This window comes from Psittacula echo (genome assembly GCF_963264785.1).
Source record: "Psittacula echo genome assembly, chromosome: 16".
Taxonomy (NCBI): Eukaryota; Metazoa; Chordata; class Aves; order Psittaciformes; family Psittacidae; genus Psittacula; species Psittacula echo.
This window is the reverse complement of record NC_137752.1, coordinates 395220-420742: the sequence shown is the minus strand read 5'-3', so window position 1 is coordinate 420742 and position 25523 is coordinate 395220. Positions and strand designations below refer to the sequence as shown.

Sequence of the window (25523 nt, the reverse complement as noted above, 5' to 3'; positions counted from 1 at the left end):
CTAGGAGTGGGGCGTGCGGCAGGAGCGGCAGCAGGCTTTGCTGTAGTACCAGTGGCTGCAGAGGTTGACTTTGATGGCCAAAGCACAGTTGGTTCCTGCCTGGTCCTGGCAGCTGTCGTCTGGGGGAGAGAAGGCAAAAGGCACCGATATGGAAAAGAAAGAGAAAATAAACCATTGTGAGCTAATGAGCACAATTCCCTCCTCTACACAGCCTTCCCTAAGCACCAGGGGCTGTGCAAGGAATCATCCTGGCCGTGACTGCCACCTCCCTGCCCTGGTATCTGGCAGAGCATCACCTGAAAGACACCATGGAGCTTGTCCATAAATACCATTGTCGGCCTAAGCAAAGGCAGGAGAAGGCTGAGCCATTCCACCCTGCCTAGCCTGGCTTGGGGAGCCTCATTTCATCCTAGCCCTGAGGCTAAAGCTCTTCCCTGTGCAACAGAGCTGCCCAAGCATTGCCGGAGCCACCAAGGCAGCCTGGCAGGGAGCTGCCTCAAGCCAAGGACCTGGCAGGGCATGGGGTAATCCCAACGTACTTGCACTTTCTGCACCAAAGAGGCTATTTGAGAAAGGGAACGGTAATCCAGCTGTGTTACAGCAGGAGTTAGGGGTGAGTGAGCTGCTGGAGACAGGGAGGAGGCCAGAGACTGCTTCAACACTCTCCCAGCTCCCTTCAGAGCAATATTTTGCTTCAAATCCATAGGCTTTATTGGTTTTTATATATATATATTGCTTAAAGTCCAGAGGATGCATGAAACATGAAGGCAGCTTGCTACACAGGGGCCACAAGGCACCTCACAGGCACCATGCCACATCCCTGACCCCATGGAGCAGAAAGCACCCAGCAGGGCCAGAGCCAAGCCCAAAGCTAACCCCAAAACTGTCTCCCATTTTCATGCTTTTCTCTCACATTGTCCTTATTCCCGAATCCTACTAAAGGATTAGAACCATGTGCTCACTAAACATCACAGGGAGTTTGAGCCAGCAGACGACTCAGATAATGAAATAGTTACAAATCCTGCAGGACATTTGGAGACCAAAAAATCATTACAATTACAGCACAGATGAAAGTTCCCAGACATTAGCTGGAATCACACAGAAACAGCACTGAGTCAGTGCTCCAAAGCTCCCATTTATCCTAAGGTTATCTCCCCTTCATTTAACGGAGTTACCTCCAGAAAGAGCCAGTGCACGGTGCCCCATTGCTTGGGCACAGAGCGAGAGGGCCCCGGGATGACGATCAAAGGGTCAATAGGAGCTGACACTGGCAAATGCTTCTCAGGGGGAAATCAGTGGAAATTGAGGCTGGGGGGTGCTGCTGGCAGTGGGGCTCACCTGGGGGCTCCGTGGGGCAGGGCTGCAGGTCACAGGTCTGCTTGCCCACTGGCTTCACCAGCGGGTCACAGCCCCGGACAATGTCCTTCCCTTGGTAGCACTTCACATCCCGCATCCTCACACCGATGCCACAGGTTTTTGTGCACTGGAGAAAAGAGAAAGGAGCTGAGGCAAGGCCCCAGGACTGTACGGACCTGTGCTAAGCCAGAAACTGCCAAACGAGTGTGCTCGCTGGAGATGTCACGTCAGGGAGCTGAACTCTTCCCCTGGCTGAAAGCCATGTCTCAGTTCAGCACCACCGGCCCCTCACTCCATCTGTGCTGCCTGCAGCAGCTTCTGCCTGGGGATACACAAATGTGCTCCCATCTCCTGGCACTCTGACCCTCTCTCCTCCTGCTACTCTTTGCTAACAGACACAAATGAACTGGCCCAGTCCACACGCTGCTCTGTGGCACCAGGGTGGCTGCAAGCACCTCAAGATCCCCCTCCAGCACCCTGTGTTTGCAGAGCTGAGCCTGGGCCAGTGCTCATTGCCCACTGCCCCTCGGGCACCTTGTGGGGCTGGGATTACAGCAAGGCTGCTTTAGGCGATCACAGGCTGCAATGATGGCTTGCAAGACTAAACAAAACGCAACGCCCAGAGCCTCAGGAAGATGAAGGCTGCATTAGAGAAGGCTTGCAGGGACCCAGCTACAGCCCTTCACAGCAAGAAAAAAGCCAAAGCTGACCCCAAACACCTCCTCTCATTCCTGTTCTCCCAGAGCACAGCCAGTCCCAATTGTACCAGAGCTGCCAGTGCAGCAGAAGCATTCCCCTGGGTGCTCCCCTGATGGCTGTGCCCTGCAGAGATTCGACGAGCTCCTTGGGGTATTTGCAGGCAGTGTGACCCTAGGTATGAGGGGATGGGGCATTGAAGAAGGAGCATTTCTCCCCCACCTCCCTCCCCCAGATGCCCCAAGCTGCCCTCATCTCGCTCCTCACTCACCTCTGACCAGGGGGTCGTGTACCACTTAAAGCATGGCCGCTCAAAGCACGTCGTCTCCTCCACAGGCTTTTTGGCCACATCGCAGTCGGCGGTGCTGCGGGTCTTGATCTTGCCGTTGATGATCTCCAGGCAGAGCACAATCCTCTTCTTCACACCCCGGCCACACGTGGTGTTGCACTGTCAGACACAAGCAGGGCTTGCTGAAACCCACACCCCGAACCCGCCACAGGGCATCCCCCCTCTATCACCCCCCAGAACCAAGCCCCGGCTCCAGCCACCACAGCCCAGGAGCACTGCACTTACCCGCTCCCAGTCCTGTGCCAGCCAGTGTGAGGGGCAGTTCTTGTCCCCGCAGGGGTGGATGGCCAGCGGCTTTGTCTCCAGGTTGCACTGTGATTCAGGCACCACGCGCCCATCGCTGGTCTTGCAGTACACGTGCCGGATCATCCTGCCCTGCCCACAGCCGCCGCTGCACTGAAACCACACCAGGCACGGCAGCACTCAGCAGCAACAGTGAAGCTCCATCCCCATCCCCACAACAGGGCAGAGATGCCTCCAGAAGGCTCAGCCACCTTCCCATCCCCACCTTCCCCAAATCATAGGGGCATTATTTGGGTTCAACTTAAAATAGCTGCAGGGAAGCACAGCACATCCTTTCCCAGGCAGCCCCACCACAGGTAATGTACTCCACAGTCCCGTCATGCCAGTGCTGAGTGAAACTCAGCACCTCTCAGGCCAGGCAGGAGGGGAAACCACGAGCAGGGAACCCCGAGGGGATCTCAGAGAGGTCAAGGCAAGTGGCTACAAATACTCCCCTGCACTGCACCGGGGCAGGCAGCGCCACGCTGATCACCAGTGGAGGCTGCAGGAGCCCCACGGTGTTCCACAGTGCTGCCGCTGCCATGGAAACTGCTTATTTTTAGCTGATGCTAATGCATCAAAACCTGGGTAAAAATAGCTTGGGATGGAGGGGGTCTCTGTAGCAGAACTGTGCAGGCAGGGAAAAGAGCAGGGGGAAGAAAAAAAAAAAAACAGGAAAAGGCTCATTTTCTGGGCGTGGAGCATCAGCATTGTCATGGTACGCTGTGCAGCAGACAGACAGGAGGACTTTGACACCCATGAAGGTCCTCGGACAGGTCTTTTGGGGTTTAACACCTCCTGCACCCTGTCCCCCACAAGGGATGAGCTCCAGGAGGACCTATTGGGAAGTGGTGGGACCCACGGGGATGCTGGATCACCCCCTGTGCCACAGGCAGAGCCGAGGTGGTCAGTCAGGGTGACAGCGCTGGTGGGCAAGTCTTGGCAGAGGTGACATGGGCACCAGAAGAGCCAAACAGCGTAATTACTTGGAGATTGACTGTGTGTGCAGGCTGCCTGCAGGTTCATCATAGCTGGAGCTGCCAGGGATAACGAGCCCGGCCCAAAACTCCCAGCACCAGAGACACAAGCAAGCCTGCACATGGGGCCAGTGGCAGTGATGGCCACCCCGGGGTCTCACCGGTCCCCAGTCGGAGACGGTCCACTGCCTGTCGCAGGGCGGCCCCGTGCAGTTCTTCTCGGCCAGGGGCCGGGTGCTGGCATCACACAGCTTCTCGTCCTCCGAGCAGCGGATGTCCCGTGTCACCACACTCTGCTCCCCACACCGCGCCGAGCACTGCCAGGAGGGAACGGGATGGCATCAGCAGGGTCCCACCACTGCAGGGACCAGAGCCACTGCCGTGGGTTTGGGCTTTGTTTGCGGTTTTACGTTGTGAACATGAACTCTAAAGGCACACACTGACAACTTTCTGTAACTGTTCCTAGCAAAGTCACCCCTCTTCCCCCAAACCCCTCAGCAGCTTCAGCTGGCAGCTCAAGGTGCAGGAGGGCTGCATCCTGCACAAGGCACCAAAAACGCCTGGCCAGAGCTAAAAGGTTTTACCTGTCACTCACAGCTAGGGTTAGCTCTCCCTTAGCTCCTGCTCAGAGCAGCCTGCTCCTTCCCCCTCTTTGGAGAGTGTTTTCCCCAAACTGCACAACTGAGGTCTTTGTGCCGCGGATAAATCTGGCACCACGCAGCCCCATGACATTATTTAGAACTGGATTTGAGTTACTACAGTCTCACATCCACACATTTGTTTCGTGCATAACATAAAGCAGGGAAGTGTCACAGCGCAGCGCTCAGACATGCCGCTCGATATGTTAATCCTCAGGTCCTGGAAATACACTTGCTCTTTTTTTTAATGCCTATTTCCCCAGCCAATTTGGCACCCGGCTTCAGATGGGATCCAAATGAGATTAGCTTTGCTGCTAGCTAAGTACAAACTCCTCCAGGACTGTCTCAAGTGCTCACTCCCTGACACAGGCTGGAGGAGAACACAGATTTCTGTAAAACAAGACACTGGTTCCCCCTGGCAAAGCACGGGCCACAGTTACCCCCACTATAGTCGCTGTGAGCCACGCTGCATTCCCCTCCCTGCACCACGGGCCGTGGCAGCCAGGGGACGTGCTCCCAAGCCACCCCAGCTTGGAGATCAGCCCCAGCTCCCCAAGGAAGAGGCACTGATTTGGTTGTTTCCATTTGTTTACGTTCACAAGTGCAATGCCAGAGCACTGACCGTGCCTGGAGATGAACTCAGGGACACAAACCCTTTCACAGGCTTTCCCAAGCAAAACAAGCTGAAAAAGGAGCAGCACTGCACCGCCCCAAACCACCTTCCAACTGTTTAGGGATCTGCTTAAGGCACAGTAGGAAAAGGTTCAGTTCTCCACAAGTCACAGGGAAATTGCAGGTGAGGAAGGGAAGTTTATAGGAGCGTAATTCACATGTGAGGTGGAATCTCCCCTAGTCGAAGAGGCTGCCAAGGAAGCAGAGGTGGGAAGACCTGAGCAGTGGGCTCCTGCCCTGTCTCAGTGGGCAATGCTAGTACCTCATATGCAGTCAAAGGCCTCACAAGTGGCCTCCTCACGCTGGAGAGGACTCAGGGCTTCATTTTAGGGAAAAAGATTTCCTGATGCAGGTTGGTGGCAGAGCCTCAGGTGGCCACTGTGGAGCTTAAATCAGGAAAGGAACAGAGCAGCGCAGGCACGTGCTCAGCCCAGCGCTGCCAGGCCAGCCCTCCAAGGACCTACCTCGGACCACTCTGACATCTCCCACTGTGGCCCACAGGCCGGGTTCCTGCAGACCTTGCGTTCGTCTGGCCGCACAATGTCAGCGGACTCGCAGAGGTCGCTGTAGACGGAGCTGTCGAATCCCGGAGAGATCATCTTCCAGCAGCGGACAATGCGGAACTGGTATCCCTCCCCGCAAGTGCGGGAGCACTCGCTCCAGCTGCTCGTCTCCCACCTGTGGGGGCAAGAAAGGCTGGACCGCAGCCAGAGAATCCCACGGGAAGCCCTGCCTGCTCCTGGCTGGAAGGAGACAGCTTTAGTAGGAATGAGCTGTAGTCAGGCTGCCAGTGTGCAAGAGGTTTTCCCATGGGATGGGATCTGCTGTCACAGAAATATCTCAGAATCACAGTCTGGTTTGGGTTGACGGGACCTTGAAGCTCATCCTGCTCCAAGCCCTTGCCACTGGCAGGGACACCTTCCACTAGAGCAGGTTGCTCCAAGCCCCGTCCAACCTGGCTTTAAACACTGCCAGGGATGGAAGTGTTTGTTGGTGGTTTCACCCAGCAGACCTGAGCTCATGCTCACAGGGGTGGATGCTAACACCAAAGAGGAAGGAGACACCGGCACAGTGGGGCACGGACTGGTACTCTTGCTGCCCAGTGCCTGTTATCGCAGGCTGCATGCTCCCCAGCCGAAACCCTGTGTGTGCAGCACGTTTCTTTGCCATGCTTATGGCCCATGTTTGCCCCTTCCTTTTTGCCTGATCTGCTGAAGTACGATGAGGACACGATCATCTATCACCTTGCAAATCCCAGCAATAATGTCACACAAAGCTGTCTGAGCCCTGGTTGAACAGAAATTCATGTACCACCATCAGTCTAATTCTGCTAATGTCATGATGCAATGGGCTAAAAGAGCTGAGATCTGCTCTGAGACACTATCAGCCCCATACTGTCCCCTGTCACAACTGTTCTGATGTTACAAGAGGGAAACAGCTTGTAAACCAAGGGGAAAGACATAAAAAGTCAAGATTTTTACAGTACAGCAACATTATAGCAATTCTCAATTAAAGAATAAGCTGAAGATGTAAAAATTTAACTGGCTTAGAATTCACAGCCCCTCTGGACACGGGGCCACCGCTGCTGCCACTGAGCAGGACAGACATGTCCTCACTGCACACACAGGGCTCTGGGCACAAGCAGCAGCCTTAGGGAGATGTCACACATTTAGAGATGCCACCTAAATTCAGAAGGGAGATGAAACCAAAGCCCATCCAGGTGAGGCAAAACTCTCCTTGTACGTTCTGCTGGGAAAGCATGGGCAGCCCGCAAAGCATCCCGCCTGTCCAATGAATGTGCTTCACTGCCCCGGCTGCTCCCAGCAGCTCCTCAGTTTACCCATCACCAAGCTGCCATCACCAGTGACCACAGAGCAGCTCTTCCCTCTTACAGTGCAAGCCCATGGAGCAGAAACAGCACAACCATAAGGAGCAGCCTTATAAAACACCAGTGGGATAATCTAAGCATGAAAAGACCACTAATGCTTGTGCTAAAAAATTACAAAGTTAATGCAAGTAGAGGTTAAGGTCCTCATGGTATCTTACAGGGCTCCCAGCAGTTGCACCACCCACCTCCTAACACTTTTCTTGCCTCAATGGCAGCTCACCCTGGATTTCAGCAAGATCATAACTGCTAAGGGCACGTGCTTTCCTTCCCACTCCTCCTTCACAATTACCCGAAGCAAAAGCAAGCCCTCTCCAGGTGCCATTCCTGGTCCCTGGAATCACTGTAGTCTTGCTTTAAAGTGTTCACAAGTGACAGCATTTCACGGCATGCACCAGGCAGCTTTACTTCTCCCCCTGCCCTGTCCATAGTCTGACACCACCGCAGTCATCCTTGCTTCAGCAGACATTGGTCTGTCCTATGTATAGCTGCAGATGCTGCAAACCTCCCAGCGAGCACAGCCCATGTTACAGACCAGCAGCAGGGCTGCTTTTTCAGGTAAAGAAACACATCAGAAACATTCTGCAGGACTTCCAGCAAAGGTTCTCCTCTGCACCAGCTCTTGCCCTGATACAAGCAAACCTCAGCCATGTTCAGGATGCTGAAAGGCACAGTTTGCAAGCCCAGCCCCTCCACCCAATTCACACACATGCTCCTCCAGGCACTGACCAGGCAGGATGCTGCCCAGTGTTAGAAGCCAAACTTGCTGGGAACCCATGTGCAAACTCTGCCAGGATTTATGGAAGTTTTAACCTGGCAGCTTGAGCTAAAGCACTCAGGAGGGAAGCAGCCCAGGGGGAGCCGAGGCAGATGCAGTGGGGTGCTACAGGCCATCTCTGCTGCCCCACCACCAAATCCACACCAATCCCCTCCCCAGATACATCCATGGCAGAGGAAACACAGAGCCCCCCAGGAGTGCCCTGTTGAGGCGGTACCTTGGCTGGCACTCTCTCCCAGCACAGAACTCATGGATGGGCTCGGGACGGGTCATGGCATCACAGTATGTATCATCCACTTCGATCCCATCATAGCGAACACACATCGCATATGTGGACATCACTCCTAGTTTCAAAGAGAATACACACACACAACAGAGGACGATTGGTGATTTTGACATACAAACTTGGGGGTTTTTTTGCTTTTTCTTTTGAGCTGCATTTCCCAAAACTTCCTCCCGGCAGCAAGCCAGGCTTTCTGGCCCGCAGGAATGGATGCTGCTGGGAGGGGAGGACTGCTACGGTCACCCAGCCAACATGGGCAGTGCGGTTGAGCTTGGCCGCCTCTGCAGGCAGGCACGGCAGCCCCTGCCAGGGCTTGCAACCAAGATCAATACATGACTAACTCGGTTTTATAGGAAACACTCCGGGCAACGCGTCTGCTGGGCAGCTCCCACCCTGCCTGGCTTGAGGGTGGAGGCGACAGCAAGCAGTCCCCAACCCGCTCCATCCACCTGCTCTCTATGTGCAGTACACCCTGCTTGCACCCAGGTGCTCCCCAGGGGCACCCTGCACTGTGGGCCAGGACAGGGCTCTGCAAGGAGGCATCTCCGGCTCCACCAGAAGGCAGCCAGTGTAGTCAGACCAAGACCTTTTCCCCCGCAGCCTGCCGTGCCAGAGTAAATGTTGTGAAGTCCATTCTGGGAGCTGGCTGGGGACCAGGAGGCTGCTCTGGCTACAGGTAACAAGAATTGCAGCTCTCGGGAACATATGGTTTACATGAAACTAAAAAAAGATCTACAGCTCTTGACATGGTATTGCTTCTCTGTGATATGTCATTAAGAAAGGGCAATGAGAAAGAAGAAATTTAAGTAAAACCTCTCTCTGCTAGCTGCAAAACCAGGGCAGCCTGGCCTGGACAAGGGGGAAATTTGTTCAGAGGGGATCAAAGAAGTCAAAAATGTCCCAGACAAGTGGCTGATGGGATCCTGGGGACAGCTTGGAAAGCTCCTGCTGCCGGCACACCGAGGGCATGTGTCTGTCTGCTGGGCAAGAACAAATGCTTAAAAAATAAAATCCTTACACTTGTTCTTTTAAGAGATGTCCTTCAATTGCAATCCCCTCTCTCCCCCTTTTTTCCTACTTTCCAGTTCCAGGAGCACTGCAAATCTGGATTATTTCAGGGACTGTGCCACTGGGGAGCAGTGCATGACCCCCACATATGCTTCGTCATAAGTGGTGGGCTTAGCAAGCAGTAAAGGAGGAGAGAGATCAGGTGGCTTGAAGGTTTCAGGGGCAAAAAGGGGGAATTGATGCAAAAAAAGAATACAGGCTCAGATTTGACATTCTGGCGTCTACATGGCTGTTCCAGATTTATACCCTCACAGCCGAGATCAGGCTCCAGGGTAGGAGGAGTGGGAGAAATGAAAGAAACCTCAAAAAGCCAAACACTATTTTGTTTCCTGCCAGAGCTGAACAATCTTCAGAACTTCACCATGCAGGGAAGCAGCTGAGAGTTTCAAACCCTGCTGAAGGTTCAAAAAGGGAGGAAGAAAAAAATGAGGTAACATGATGGGACTTAGCAGGGGTTTGGGGATCCTGCTGAGCCCCAGGGCATCCCCACCCGGCTGGGAAGTGAAGACAGCACTCGGAGCCCACCCAAGGGAGGGTGTTGTGCAGGATGATGGACAAGCCAGGCACCAGCACCCAGCCCCCACAGTCTTTGCACCCAGGAGGAGCAGATTTGGGGTTGTGCCAAACCAGCTCCAGAGACTGCGAGATCCCCTGCACAGCACCAGGTCCTTCCCATCCCTAACAGACAGAAAAGTGACTCACACACCAGGTGATTTCAGCAGTTGTGCAGAATTTGGCTGCTTCTTATAACTACCTGTGGTGCATGTAGAGCTGCAGGGTTCATGGGAGGAAAGCTTCCACCTGTACATGTCAGCAGCACTCACACCTTGGCCCTTTCTTAACAACTTCAATCTGTTTCTAGCAATAAGCAAACAAAAGAAAAACAAAACAAAACAAAACAAAACAAGGCATTTACAAGGCGAGCGGTGATAGGCCATGTCAGACACACACATCTGCCAGCAGCTGCAGTCCGGTTGGGTTCGGGTTTGGGAGGGGATTTACTGTGTTTGGCGGTTGGGTTTGGTTTTTCTGAGTTTTGGGGGTTGGTTTGTTTGTTTGAATTGGTTTGGTTTGTTTCACAACATACCTGTCCTGAGCCCCAAGTAGAATCCCCAGCCCGGTTAGAGGCAGAGCTTCCACTGTCTAGAAATAGAGAGAATGGGATAAAAATACCCACAAGTAGAAACAGTTCAGAATTTAACAAAGTTTGCATTTTCTGCTGAAATACACCTGGCCCTGGGCATACAGTGACTAAAGGTGCAGTATCTCCTCCCCTGCGGCTGTGGGGCCGGGCATGCCTGCTGCTGCTCAAATCCCAGCAGCTCACTCCTTCCGAAAGCCAACATGTGGCACAGGAGTTTCTAAGCTTTCTTCTCAAAGCATACTTTGCTTTTAAACACCAAGGCATGCCATTTGCCTACCCACTGCTTTTGCCACTCTTGTTTTGGTTTGGTTTATTTTGGGTAGGCAATTTGCATCTCTCATATCCATGCTGCGCTCAAAACACATAATGCCATTGAGAAAGGAGTAACAGAGTCAGCCTGGTGTACAAAAAAGCATTTGTCAAACCAAGAATAACAGCTTGTCCCAGTTCAGTGCATCCTACGTGCTGTGAGGTTTAACGCACCAGGGATACTGCACCTTTACAACAGAAGGCTTCAATTCTGTTCTCATACCTTTGCTCAAACCTTTGAGACAGCTACACTGAAATAGCGTACAAGGTTGTATCCTGACATTCAGTTGTCTCTGGCCTGGCAAGATACGCAGCTTGTAAGATTTCTAGGCAGCAGAAGCTCTGAAATTGCCTTATTTAATTGTTCGTACGAAAACATTCAGGTCCAGTCTATCAAATCAACCTTTAAAAGGACACTGTGGAGAATCCAGCCATTTCCTTTTGGACCCACCCTCCTTCCACCGCCAGCACTAAGCCTCCAGAAGGATTAAAAACAACAACCTCATTTTCCCCTGTTGATTTTGTCTTTGTCAGTTCAGCAAATGGTTGCTTCCTGCGTTTAAAAGGGAACCGAGATGAACATGATTCTTCTTTGTGGAAAAATAACGACTTCAGCTCACTATAAATAGTGTTTTATCTTCCCAAACCAGCTCTGCCTGGGGACCCACATCAGCCCCTGCTCCCAGCTCAGCCCCGTGTGCTGCCTCCTGCCACCCAGCTAGGAGAGGGCTCACAAGATGAGAGTTTTCAGTAATACCCATTAAAACACAACAGCTGCTTTTTATACTTTAATTTGCCTAGAAAAAACAGTATTACCTAAATCCTCCAGTCTAGGGCCACCAATTCCCTGTGACTGGGACTCCTCTCCCTTCAAAGGAGAAAATAATCTTCAAAATAAGATTTATGCCACAGCTGAGTACAGAAGATCTGTAACAGCATCCCTTTAATGTATGTGATCCTAACCAAAGAACTGCTTCCATGGATAATGAGGCTGCAGGGACAAGTTCTTTCCAGATAAATCAGACATTTGGTCACAGGGCAGTGTGTCGATCACTTACCACTTCAAGCAAAGACAAAACTGTCATTTTGTTCTCCTCTAAATGCAACAGCAGTACCCTGTCCCACAAAGCTGCTGGGCTTTTTGCTTTTCTTTCTCCTCTTTATTATAAGCTTTATGATGAAGACAAGTGTTTTCTTCCCTGCCTGCACTTTGCTTCTGCTTTTCAAGCACGCAACAGCACCAGAACTCATCACCATCCCATGACCTTAGCTGCGGTCTGGGCTCATCTTCCCAAAACATTCCCTGTAGCAGAAGAAGAATCTTTTCAAGTGCACACAAACACCACAGGTCAGCAGCCAGAGCCCCGGGGCTCACAGTTCTGGGGTTTATTTCAGTTTTTATTTTGAAGCAAAGGGGGTAACTCATGGCTCCTGCTGTAGGACCAGCCCTGGCTGCACACTGCACCAGCGGCATGGGGTAAAGGACAAAGGATACCCAGATCTGCCCTGGAATGCAATGGAAAGGGTTTAACTGCCCCAGGAGAGGAAAAACAGCACTGCATCCCTACCACAGCACAAGAGCCCCCCACCTGCCATTGCCCAGGGAGGTCTGTTCCCAAAGAGGAATTATAACACACCACACTGGTGCAACGTGCTCCTACACTCCATCCGCACTAAGAATTACAATTGTTTGCCAAGAAGTAAGATGCCCACCTCTAATCAGCACTACCCCACATGGATGGACTGGTTGGATACAGCATGCAAAGAGATGATCTTCCTGTACATCTTCATTGACATGAAATGAAAGTGAGCAAAAAGCCACCATCCATCCCAAGCTGAGCCTGGGAAGGATTTAGGAGATCTCAAGTCCATGCTGCCACCCAGACCTAGGCTGACCCCAATAACAGACTGGGTCCCACAGGGCCTTGCACAGTCTGGTCTTGTTGAGTTCTAAGGATGGGGATCCTCCACCCAGGGCAAGATGTTTCCCCTTGTGCCCCATTGCCATTCCCTTCTGCACAGCTTCCAGCTGTCTCTGAACCTCCCCCTCCTCCTGAAGGAACAAGTCCAATCCCGAACACTCTTTACCTGCCTCCAGCATCCTGCCCCAGACATGCAAAACCCAAAGCTGCTTCCTACCGGCAGTAGGGGCTTTATCCTGCTGTGCCAGCTGCCAGCCCCAGCTGGGCCTGGACACAGCCTTTTGGCTAGCGCAAAACTTCTTTGCATGTTAATGTTTATATCTGGAAAGTTCATATTTTATTCTAGAGAGAGTGGTGGGAGGAGGAAGTGCTGTAGAACAAAACCTAGGGAAGAACTGGGAGCAGGGGACAGGATATCATGTCTGAAGGGTTTTAAACCCCTGCCCCATGTCTTTAACAGATGGGCAGCCAGGGGTAGTCCAAGAGGTTTTTAACACCACAAAAAACTACTAGAACCTCTGACAGTCTTTTGTGACTGCTCTGTAATAGCCAAGCTGCTTTGACACTTGGCACATGTAAAGGTCACTGTATTCCTAGGAAGAGGAAGGCACTAGCCCCATTTAACAGCTACTGGGAGAGAGGTTTGGGGTACAGGGGGCCAATCAAGGAAGGTGCTGCAGAGCCCCCAGGGGCAGGGGACCTCCTCCCTCCCCCCATGGCATGGGAAAGCAGGGAGGTGACAGCACTGCCCTTATCTGTCAGAGGGTTAATGCAATGCTTGCTCTGGCAGCTGAAGGCAAAGTTTCCACACCAAGCCACGAGACGAGATGACAGACTCAAGCCTTCGGCAATGGTTTAATGTGCTTATCATTAAGAAGTTTCTTGATACATTTGTCTACATGGACATTTTTCCTTAGCATAAGTGTCTTTAGCATTATCTAGTATAAGTTCTGGGTAGATACACCTAACTATAACTGGAGAGCACCTGCTCAGTGCTTTACACTTTATCTTCTGGAGCTCAGAATAACAACCCATGTTTTATTGGTGGCGACTGGGAGACAGAAGAGTCAAGGCAGCATAGCCAGGAGGAGACCCACAGGGGAGGAGTGGGTGCCATGGGGGTGCACAATGGGACCCAAACCCACAGCTGTGGGTCTGTGACCTGGATGACTCCCAAGGCCTCAGTGACAGCTCAAGCTCTCTAAGGAGTGCACTAATGCATACCTATACACAGAGTGTTAACTGCTATCCTGCAGCAATGGTATCATCTCAGCCCTGTGTGCCTACGCTGGGGATGAGCTCCCATGGGCTGGGACTAAAATCTGCTTCCCAGACAGCATCAAGGCACCTTTGTAAGATGCTACACACAGACTGGACAAGCACTAACCTGAGACTCCCTTTCACCCAGCCCATCCTTGCGTTGACAAACTCTGCTACTATGGCTAGATTAAGTCTTTATTACTTCCCACTGCATTTCATAATGCTACTAGTCCAAACCAGCTGTTAAAATGAATCCCAAGTGACAAAGCTGATATCAGTCAATGAGCTGCCACTGGAGAGCTTTTGATATTCTTGTCAAAGCCACGACTAACTGCATTGCTTCTGCTTCTGCTTCTGTCAGGGCAGCAAACCTGGGCTAGTTCTGCAGGTCCTACCGAGGAGCTCCTCCTGTCCTACTCTGCTCCTCCAGCAGCAGGTTAAACAGGCAGGGCCATGCCTGGGAGCATGTTCCTGCCAACACAACTGAGGATAATGAGTGGCAGTCAATAGGGTGGGTAAAAAGGGGCCAAGACCAACTTCTGCTGCGTCAGAACTCAGAAGGAAGGGCCTGGGGAATCAGGGCAGGATGTCAAGAGAGGCAAAAGGAAGAGGCTTCCTTCTAGTCATAGCTCTGGTAATAAGCTATGGCAGGCAGACAGCAATGCATAAGCTGACAGCCATCAGCATGGACTTGCCAACATCCCCACTAAGGAGGGCAGCAAGTATTCCTCTTGTTTAATGCTCTCTTGACTTTCTGCTCCTAAACCCCTGGCCCTTCCTCCCAAATTAATCACCAACAGAAAGTATTCACATATAACATTCTACCCCCACTTACCTTTGGCTTCCAAAGCAGCTAGAAAGCACACAGTGGGGTCTGCATTGAGTACAGGGCTGAGGCAAGAATAGCAATAAATAGGATTTACTGTAACTAAAGGACATATCTCCTACCTTGCTTTGTGAGTTCTGTTCCCTTGATGGCTGCTCATGGTGACAGTGGCATTTGAAAATGGTGTCTCTGCAGAGGTGTTGACAGTTTTGCCATTGCTCAGCTCCATGTAAGTGCTGTTAATGGTGTAGGTCACACCACCATCAGTGTCCTCATAGTCAACATAAAGGCTGTCAATTTGTGACCCCACAGAGTTGATTGGGTCTCCCTGGGCAAAGATGCTGTTCATGGTCATGTTGAGCATCAGCTCCTTGGAGTCTGAGGTCTTGTCCAGCAGCTTGTCCGTGATGGCATTCTCCAAAAGGAATTCCCTGGAGGTGAACCTGGGGTCGAAGTCTCCTTTGCCATTGTCTGTCTGGTAAGTAGACCTGGTTACGTTTGAATCTAGATTGGAGCCAACAGGGGGAAAACAACAGTGACAACCACAAAATGCATTCAGGCTGGGAGGTGAAAGCAGCCTGGAGCAGCAGGGACATGGCAGAGCCTGAGCAGCCCGGGGGATAGAGGCAGGAGCTGGATGCCTGGGGATGAGAAAACTGACGGTGTTGTACGCCTTTGAGAAGAGGGTACAGCTCTGTGGGTCTTATTCTGCTATTGCATGGCCAGAAAAGAGCTCAGAACCTGCCAGCACTGCCCCAAGCAATAGCAGAGGTCAGAAAGGAAGATGCTCTCCTGGCCCCAGAGCCCATGCAGCCATGCTGGGAAAGCGCTCAAGGTAGTTTGGTGGTGGGATGCCCAAGCAACTGGAGCAGGAAGGAGGTTGCTGGGGGCCATGGAGAGGCAGGAGGCGACAGCAGATGTGACAGGGAGCTTTGTGCACCCAGGGCTCCCTCCTGTCCTTGGCATGAGGCAAAGCACAGCAGGGAGACCTCACCCATGGCCACCCCTCACCCACCAGAAACCAGAACCTGAAGGGCAAAGAGGATTTATGAGCAGAGATGTTTTAAAAAACTTTCCAAGGTTTCCAAAAAATGAACCAGCAGAATCACCAGAGGTAGAAACAGAGCGTTTCTCAGCAAGAGCTCCAAGAAACACAACACTGAGGCCGAAGTCTCCTCCTTACCTTGGGGTTGTTTGCCCTTCAGTTTTGGCTCACAGTCAATTGTTTCTGCTCTTTCATAGACCTCATTGGTTTCCTGACCTTTGCTCAAGTTCAAATCTTCCTCCATGTCCTGACTTCCAAACACCTGGTTCTCCAAGTCTACCCTTTCCCTGGAGATTTTCCCAAAATAGGTCGCATTGTGCTGGATAAAACCCAATGGCACATCTCCATCGAGCTCTCTGCTTTCTTCGCTGTCTGACTCAGAGAAGGTGTAGTAGATGGGCTGCAGATTTTTTGAGTGTGGCTTCCTCAGGAGGGTGTATTCAAATGTGATGGATGGATTCTTGCCATTTTGATTCCAGACCTAGCAAACAAATGATTAGCGGATGCAGTGAGTATATGGCATGCAAAGCTTATGATTTGTCTTGGACTTGACAGTTGGTGAGAATCTACTTTGCTTTTCCAATCTGCTTTCTATCATATTTTTGCCAAGAAAGGTTGGATCAGATAACCCTTCTGGTCCCCTCCCAACCTGGTATTCTATGCCTCTGTGATTCATGCTGCCAACTTCTTACAACTGGAGCCCAGCACCATTTTCCAGATAACCATTTCCAAATAACCAGAGTTATTTGGCAGCACTGACTCAGGGATTAGCCCCAGCACAGGGATTGGGAGCTACAGGTCACACTTCCTCCTCTGAGCAGAGCCACTTCATATAGAATCACAGAATCACAGAATCACAGAATCACAGAATCACAGAATCACAGAATCACAGAATCACAGAATCACAGAATCACAGAATCACAGAATCACAGAATCACAGAATCACAGAATCACAGAATCACAGAATCACAGAATCACAGAATCACAGAATCACAGAATCACAGAATCACAGAATCACAGAATCACAGAATCACAGAATCACAGAATCACAGAATCACAGAATCACAGAATCACAGAATCACAGAATCACAGAATCACAGAATCACAGAATCACAGAATCATCGTTAGGGTTGGAAAGGATCTTAAGATCATCCAGTTCCAACTCCCCTGCCATGGGCAGGGACACCTCACACTAAACCATGCCACCCAAGGCTTCATCCAACCTAGCCTTGAACACCACCAGGGATAGAGCATTCACAACCTCCCTGGCAACCCATTCCAGTGCCTCACCACCCTCTCAGTAAAGAATTTCTTCCTTATATCCAATCTAAACTTCCCCTGTTTAAGTTTGAACCCATTACCCCTTGTCCTGTCACCACAGTCCCTAATGAATAGTCCCTCCCCAGCATCCTTGTAGGCCCCCTTCAGATACTGGAAGGCTGCTATGAGGTCTCCACGCAGCCTTTTCTTGTCCAGGCTGAACAGCCTCAACTTTCTCAGCCTGTCTTCATACAGGAGGTGCTCCACTCCCCTGAGCATCCTCGTGACCTCCTCTGGACTTGTTCCAACAGTTCCACGTCCTTTTTATGTTGAGGACACCAGAACTGCACACAATGCTCCAAGTGAGGTCTCACGAGAGCAGAGTAGAGGGGCAGGATCACCTCCTTCGACCTGCTGGTCACGCTCCTTTTGATGCAGCCGAGGATACGGTTGCTTTCTGGGCTGCGAGCGCACACTGCACCCGGCTCATGTTCATTTTCTCATCGACCAACACCTCCAAGTCCTTCTCTGCAGGGCTGCTCTGAATCTCTTCTCTGCCCAACCTGTAGCCGTGCCTGGGACTGCTCCGATCCAGGTGTAGGACCTTGCACTTGGCATGGTTAAACTTCACAAGGTTGGCATCAGCCCACCTCACAAGCGTGTCAAGGTCCCTCTGGATGGCATCCCTTCCCTCCGGCGTATCAACCGAACCACACAGCTTGGTGTCATCGGCAAACTTGCTGAAGGTGCACTCAACCCCACTGTCCATGTCACTGACAAAGATGTTGAACAAGACTGGTCCCAACACCGATCCCTGAGGGACACCACTCGTTACCGGTCTCCAGCCAGATATCGAGCCATTGACCACAACTCTTTGTGTGTGGCCATCCAGCCAGTTCTTTATCCACCGAGTGGTCCACCCATCAAATTGATGTCTCTCCAATTTAGAGACAAGGATGTCGTGTGGGACAGCGTTGAATGCTTTGCACAAGTCCAGGTAGATGACGTCAACTGCTCTGCCCTGTCCATCAGTTTCGTAGCCCCATCATAGAAGGCCACCAAATTGGTCAGGCAGGATTTCCCTTTAGTGAAGCCATGCTGGCTGTCACCAACCACCTCCTTGTTTTTCATGTGCCTTAGCATGCCTCCCAGGAGAATCTGCTCCAAGATCTTGCCAGGCACAGAGGTGAGACTGACTGGTCTGTAATTCCCCAGGTCATCCATTTTCCCCTTCTTGAAAATGGGGGTTATATTTCCCTTTTTTCCAGTCGTCGGGAACTTCACCTGACTGCCATGATTTTTCAAATATGATGGCCTTAGCAACTTCATTCACCAGCTCCTTCAGGACCCACAGATGGATTTCGTCAGGTCCCATGGACTTGTGTACGTTTGGGTTTTTAAGATGGTCTCGAACCAGATCCTCTTCTACAGTGGGCGTAGGGTCTTCATTCCCACAGTCCCTGCGTCTGCTTTCCAAGACTTGGGTGGTGCAGTCAGAGCCTTTGACAGCAAAGACTTAGGCAAAGAAGTCATTAAGAACCTCAGCCTTCTCCAAATCCAGCGTAGCCAGTTCTCCTGATAGCTTCCAGAGGGGGCCTACACTGTCCCTAGTTTGTCTTTTATTCACTTGAGAAGTTACTGACCATCACCTGCAAACCCACTTCTGCAGCTATGGGGGATGGGGACTCACAGATGAGGCACTACAACCTCTTACTGGTTTTATGCTTTATAAGCACCCAAGCATCCCTCGTTTCCTGTTCCAGAGGAGCCTGGAGCTACATGGAGATGGCACAGCCCAGAAGAAAATTAAATGACTTTTCTTTGTATGCCTGACTTTAGATGGGCTGCTTCCAACAGAGCTGGGGCTTAAGTTTTGTGCATTTGTCTAAGCCGTCTGGCCCAATTTCTTATTTTTACTTTTCCTGCTAGGTAACTTGGATAAAAATGCCAAGGAAGAGAAATCCTCCAGCTGTGCTTGAGGCATCTTCACACTGCAGAGACGGGAGTTACCAAGCCCACATTCATTACTCACAGCCCTGCCTGCATCCAAGAGCACTGATGCAAATAAAATAAGAACCAGGCACAGTCCTCACTCCCACTCCTCTCCTCAAGCTGCCCAGGGAGCTGTGAATCCATGGCAGCAGACTGCCCCATGCCCACCCCTTTCCCAGTCCAACAAAGATTTTTGCTTCCCCATCACCCCCAGCATTGCTAACTTGAAAAGTCAAAGCTCACCATTATATTTAACCCTTGATTTGTCGGTCCTTGTGCAACAATATATTCTATGCCAGTCTCATAAACATCCATGGGCCTGCGGTATTTAAACACTGTGCCTGCAATGTTGAAGTTCTTTGGACTGTCAACTTTGTAGTTCCCATTGAAGAAATAGTACCCAGCTTCATCAGCCACAGCTTCCAACAAGAGAGAAAAAAAAAAAACAAACAATCAGTGCCATCACATGGCAAGAAGAATGCAAAAGTGCCACTTGTTCACTCACGGGATAAAAAACAGAGTGTCACAGTAATAAAACAAGTGTTTGTCCCATATTACAATGCATTTGGCACTTATTTCCAACACACACCATGTGATTATATGCCCTGCATTTTGGTCATGCATCCCTCTACATTGCAAGCTCCTGAGTCTATGGCTTACACTAGTCCATGGCTCCTCTCACCCTTTTGGCATTAGCACAGCATGAACATTGAATAATCACAGCAAGACTGTCAGAAGGCCAACAGCAGGAGCTGTCTTCCTTGGGAGCACTGAGCTGATGCCACCTGACCCAGCAGTAACCCAAGACAGATCATCCAGAGCTAGCCCAGGAACTGTACTACATCCTCCTGTTCCATTCAAGTCTCCCTCTCCCTGCACATGGCCACATGAGGCTGCGGAGCACAATGGCTTCTGCCAAGTGAGCAACTGTGCTTCTCCTGGTCAACTCCAGATTTTTCCACACTCCTCCTGAGCAGCTCCACCATCTCCATTGCGAGATGGATGTTGTGGCCACCAACACTTCAGAAAGGCAACACGCAGGTCACATCTCCTTGGTGCTGTTGCCATGTGGCCATTGCACATTCCCCAGGCAGAAGATAAAGATCACAAGAGAGGTGAAGTCACTTGGCTATCCATGATCCAGCACCAGAGTGTTTGTCACAACACACTGAAGCAGCAATAATATTGACCAACAGTTTCTGCATTAAAGCAACCAGAGTGGTGATACATATAGACCAGGTGCCCAGGCTAAAGGAAAGAGAAACGCACTGGCTTAGACAATGTGCTTGTGATTTACACTGACATGGATTTAGCTCATGTCTGTAATAAAACTACATTCTGCCTTACATTGGAAAAAGCATTACCTAGTATAGGCACACATGCTAGGGAAGTACCAAGAGGTTATACACACCCAGAACATCTGCAGACTTTTTCCGCTCTACTATCTGGATATCCCTTGCTCCAGCAGGAATGTGCGTTACCAGGGAATAGCCTATGGGAAACTACAGATTAATGAAAGGAACTTTGTAACAGATACTCTGAACAACACATTCTGAAGTCAATACTGCAACTATCAAGCACATTGGCCTTCATCTACAATTATGTTTGGTAAGTGGTGGATTAAAAAACTAATATTGATAATTTAGGCTGCAAACAGAACCTCAGCAATAACAGAGAAATGTGTAAACTACATGTCCTGGCTTATGGTGGAAAAACACAAGCAAGGAAGGGAAAGGATGCAATCCTTACATGCACAGGTATCACATTTATGTAAACTGCTGCAACGAAATATACCTGAAGACTGCTTTGTTGCTAGCGAAGCAGTCCTGTGGTTCAGTATTGAACCCTGTGCTAGCCAGCCTTCCCAAAACCCCAGCAAGAGATTGCAACTCCAAGGCCCTTTAGCACTAGGTAAGTGATGGGACAAGTCCTCCTAAGGCCGCTGAAGTTCCTACAGCTGATCCTGTAGGAGATCTGATCCTCAGAGAGCACTGATCATTGTTCCCACGTCAGACTGCAGTATTTAGGACAAGTAGGTTCTGTTGCTTTACATCTCACTAATTTTGGAAATCCTGGTCTTTCAAAATATCCCTGCTTCCTGTTAGGACAAGTCATTTCTTTCTAGTCTTACTGGGTCATGAGAAAGGCTAAAATAGACACCAGCCTCTTGCATAATCCTTTTCACCATTCAACATCAGAGACCTCAGGCTTCTGACAAGCACCAAGCAGAGTTACTGGTTTTCTTTAAGGAAGGCTTTCCCTGCCCAAATTACAAGTGGCATTAACACACGTAGAACACGTGGGAAGAGCTGAAGCAGGCAGTTGGAAAGAGCTGGAGGCAATTTACAAAAAGATAAGTTGATTTAAAAAAATAGCCCTGATTCAAATAAAGCAAAAGGTCCCCAACAGCCTTACCCAGATGAGCATTTCCTTTCCGGTAACTGCCGGTGACGTGAGTGCAGCTGCTCCCATCTCCTTGGCAAACTCCACATTTATCCAAGGTGTGGGTGGAAAAGAGAATGCCATCGCATCCAATCGGCTACAACCGCACAGAGTATTGAAGGTCAGGCAAATGTTGCACCCATTGTAGCTTTCTGAATGCTACTAACAATATTTTTGCTATAATGTTTAACAACCTCACATTTTCCAGACACGCAAACCCCTCGGAAATCAGTGTATTTGCAGGATGTTCCATCCCGAGCCTGAACCATTAACTGTCTCTGACCATCCACAGTGGTGCAATGGAGGTCACAGGGCTTGCTAGAAATGTGAACATAGTCATCTAAGGGGAAAGGATATAAAGATACATTCAAAACAACAGAAACACAAAAACTTTCATCCTACCAACGTCAATGAATCTCTGCCAAACTAAACAGCAGCAGCACAACTACACAGCAGCCAGTGATCAGAAGCCACCATCTCTTGTGTTCCATGCTGGACACGAGATAGCACTTCTGACACTTCCCACTGCTGCAAGCCTCTGCACAGCCAGGCAGTCCTCTGCTGCCAGGAGCAGATGCCCCTTCTGATGTTAGAAGTACCACTCACATCAGCCCAGGGAGGCACTGAAGCATCAGCTGCCACTATTCTGTGCAAGGACTTGCAGCAATGATATATGTACACATTACACAAAACCATATGCATGCTCACATATCAACATGTAATACACGAGTTAAATTAACATAGACATATAAATGCATATACAAGTAAGACTACAGTCAAACCCATAGCAGCTTAAAACATAAGAACTTTTCCATAAACATTCACCCAAGCTGGACTTCAGTCACCCTTTGCTTTCTGCAGGCAACTGGCTGGCTGCATCCACTGGCAATATCCACAGGAAGCAAATGACATTCATATATGCATCAGAAGTCCAGCACTAAGTGTTGAACAACAGCTAGTGAGCAGCATATACCCACTGGCCTGCATGCCCAAGCAAGACAGCATCAGTGTCAAAACCTTATTCTGCAAATCCCCCAGGAGCCACGTGAATGCCTGCTAAAACACAAAACAATTCACTGTAACTGTTCTGGTGAATCATCTCAAAGAGCAAGTGTGTTTAAAGAAACTGTCACCTTGCCATAGGAAAGGGACAAAGCAGCCAAGTGGCTATAGCTAACCAGGCTGCCACGAGCCAAGTCCTACCACGCTGCCCCTGCCAAAAAGGCTGGCGAGGCAGGGGCTTGTTTCACATAGGAGGAGGTAACAAGGAATTTAATGAAGCATAATTTTGTTCTTAGGTATCTACAGAACCCCCTAAAATAAGAAAGTCACATTAGATCCCATCTCTATTTTCAGACACCCAAATAGCACTATGAATCTGAAGAACCAGCACCTGGGCGCTGCCTCCCTGGGAAAGTGATCCAGGGTTCCCAACACCTCTAAAAATTGGCCATGATTTTTTTTAGTGCTCAATTTTGATGGGAGTTTTGTGCCTAAAAATTAAACAGAGATCTCCTTGTGACCCCCAAGAGCTTTCTGCAGCTCTGTGCTGCTCACCCGGGTGACCAAGCCAACTGACTGCATCTCAGTGACACATGGCAGAGCACATGAAGAGTGTGGAGTAAGTGCCACCAAAACACAACATAGCCAGCAACGGCCCCAGCTCTTGTTTGGGTGGGCCAGACTCTCTCTGCCAGCACAGCCCATCACCCCACGCTCCCACATCTTCCTTCAGCCTTTCAGCTCTCTGGTCCTCAAGGGATGCGACCTACACAGGCTACAGCCACAAATTCATGTTGTTATTTTAGTTTTAAGCTACACTGCAGCTGCAAAATGCGCCTTTGAGCTTCGGAGACAGTTGATTGTGTCTCTGAAAAATCACTTTAAAACAGCAGAGGAGGAGCCTTCCTGCAGGCTATAGCATCATAACTATCAAAATATTTGGCTAAGCATTATGAAACACACAAAGAATGTCTTGTTACCAGGATATAAAGGTTTCCATTGATATGTTCTGCCATTATACACATGGGAGTTAAATGATGAACACTGCTCCTCTCGAAAGCTCCTTCCGTTTGCAGGGCACTCCTAGAATAGGATACATTAATATCCTGATGAAAACAAAGTGCGGGAAAGGTTTCTGGCACATCTTAACTGGCTGCAAGGAGTGTTTCCATTGCCTGCCCCATCCAGAGCCACATCATCCTCCTCCTCCTCCCACTGCAGGGACAGCCAGGGGAAGCCCTCACGGGCTACAAGAGCCACCCACTGGGTTTTATGGCCCCCAGTGCAGGCAAAACGCCCAAAGCCCTGACACAAGGGTGACAGGCACCAAAGAAGGGAAGTCAAGTTGCTTGGAGAGGCAACACGGTGACTGCTACAGGACAAATGGGGTCCCCTCTCTGAGGGGCCCAGAAATGCCGTTGCACGAAGCAAGCATAACTTTCCACATTCTGTATTGAGCGTTCCCAGTGAGAAAAAGGATATCCTTACTTGTACTTTGCAGAGCTGGTATCTTTTGGATGTTCCAGTGCAAGTTTTATTAGCCAGCCCACTCACTGACTTTCTTCTGAATAAAGAAATGACAATTAGAATGGGATGAGAAACCCTTCTTTCTCCTCATTTAAATATATTTGCCCCTGCTTCTGCAAGATCAGTCTCCATGCAGCAGAACCACACAGGGATCTTTTACAATCCCACAGAAGTTGATAGTAAAGGTCTCTTTAGCTTTGTTACCTGCAGCATCCACTATTCATATTACAGTATCCTAGGAAGGATCATGGGGATGATGGCATGGGGACAAGATTTGCAAGATGTCTTCTGGCAATCACACAGCTCAGAGAGGGCAGAGCCACACACAAAGCAGCCAGGACCAGCAGGTCCCCAACCAACTCTGCACCATAGTGTCCTCACTGTTGTACCCAGAAGCCTTGGGAATGGGCTTATGCCACATCTGCTGCCCATCTGCACTAATCCCCACATGAGAAACTTCAGGGCCTGCACAGGAATAGCTCAACTGGCCCTTCTGGCAGGAATGCCCAGGGCACAGCATCCTCACAGCAGCGTGCTCAGGGCCATGCTTGCCTTCTGCGTGAGCAGCATTTGTAAGACAACACCTTTTCACCAGTGCTCATCTACCGAGCAATGACCTCCTGGATGAAGCTACCCCCAGCGAGCTGTAGGTCCCACCCCTGGAGCTGGGGCTGTACCTCTGCCTCAGGCAGTGCCGCTCCTGGGACTTGACGCCCCCTCCACAGGTCCTGGTGCACGCCGTCCACTTGGTCCACTCGCCCCACCAGTACGCGGTGACATCTGCCCCTTCCTCCAGGCTGTTTGAGGTCTGCACCAGGTCCTGCTTGGAGCATCAGGAAGGTGGGGAGAGCAGCAGCAGTCAGCACCCGCACCACTTGGGTGGAATGAGGGTACCCCCCGTACAGCCCACCCTGAGCAACTGGGCATTTCCCCCTGCATCTGAGGTCAAGTTTGAGATTTCCATCTTGCAAGAAACCCTGCATTTTTCCAATTGTGATTTTATTACAAATTGGAATGAAATGGCAATATTTGGGATTCCTCAGGAAAGGAAATGTTTATTGTTTCTCTCAGTTGGCAAAACCAAGCTCACAAACAACCCTGAACCCCCGAAGTCTTTGACTCTTGCTCCACAGCAAATTCAGAGAGCGGAAGAGCCACTTGCAGCCAAAACCTTCACTGAAAGCTTCAGCAAACCCTTGCAAATCCACTCTGAAGCAGGAGACCATGCCGGTGGCTGCTAGCAGGCTGAAGAAGCACATGTGCTCTCTTTGCAAGGACAGGCTCGCCACTTCAGGAAGGTCCTTGACACCCCCACCCCTCAGCCACTGTGGGCAGCAGCGTCACCATGCAGAGGGAAAGGAGCTGCTCCACCAGCAGTGTTACCACCACACACCTGCACTCAACAAGGTATTGGCATCCTCTGTGGGGGAGGTCCCAGCTATTCCTTATTGTGGGAGGAGGGACCGAGGAAGCAGTGCTCATCCAAGAGCAAGCATGGCCTTACAGAGCCCTAGAAATGGCCTATGCATGCTCTTACCTACAGAAGGTACAACTTAGGTTAAGCCGAGACCAAAGAGCTAAGCCAAGTCATACATCCTCACACATGCTGGAGAGCTGATGCCTGCAGGTCCTGGGGGTTAACCATCCCAGACACACCATTTTAAAACCCAGAGACCTCCCAACTAGGCAATATGCTTACCAGAGCTATCACAAAGGCAACATTGCCCACAAAGAGAAGGGCCAGAATGCCGTTCAGCTGGGATCGCGTGCTGAGGGAGATGCTCCTCCACCTCCACTTAGATATCTTCAT

The 25523-nt window shown here is 50.4% G+C and overlaps 1 protein-coding gene across 1 annotated transcript; it reads right to left on the bottom strand.

Moving 5' to 3' along the window:
- ADAMTSL2 (ADAMTS like 2) lies at positions 1-25523 on the bottom strand (the record flags this gene model as incomplete). The annotated part of the gene is made up of 18 exons (XM_080630798.1): positions 1-119; positions 1339-1483; positions 2324-2500; positions 2627-2797; positions 3822-3977; positions 5435-5648; positions 7851-7977; positions 9739-9842; positions 14568-14949; positions 15629-15971; positions 18986-19161; positions 20154-20234; positions 21158-21281; positions 21379-21524; positions 23167-23269; positions 23675-23750; positions 24391-24533; positions 25413-25523. The coding sequence occupies 18 exons, from the start codon at positions 25521-25523 to the stop codon at positions 1-3; spliced, it is 2898 nt and encodes a 965-aa protein (XP_080486924.1).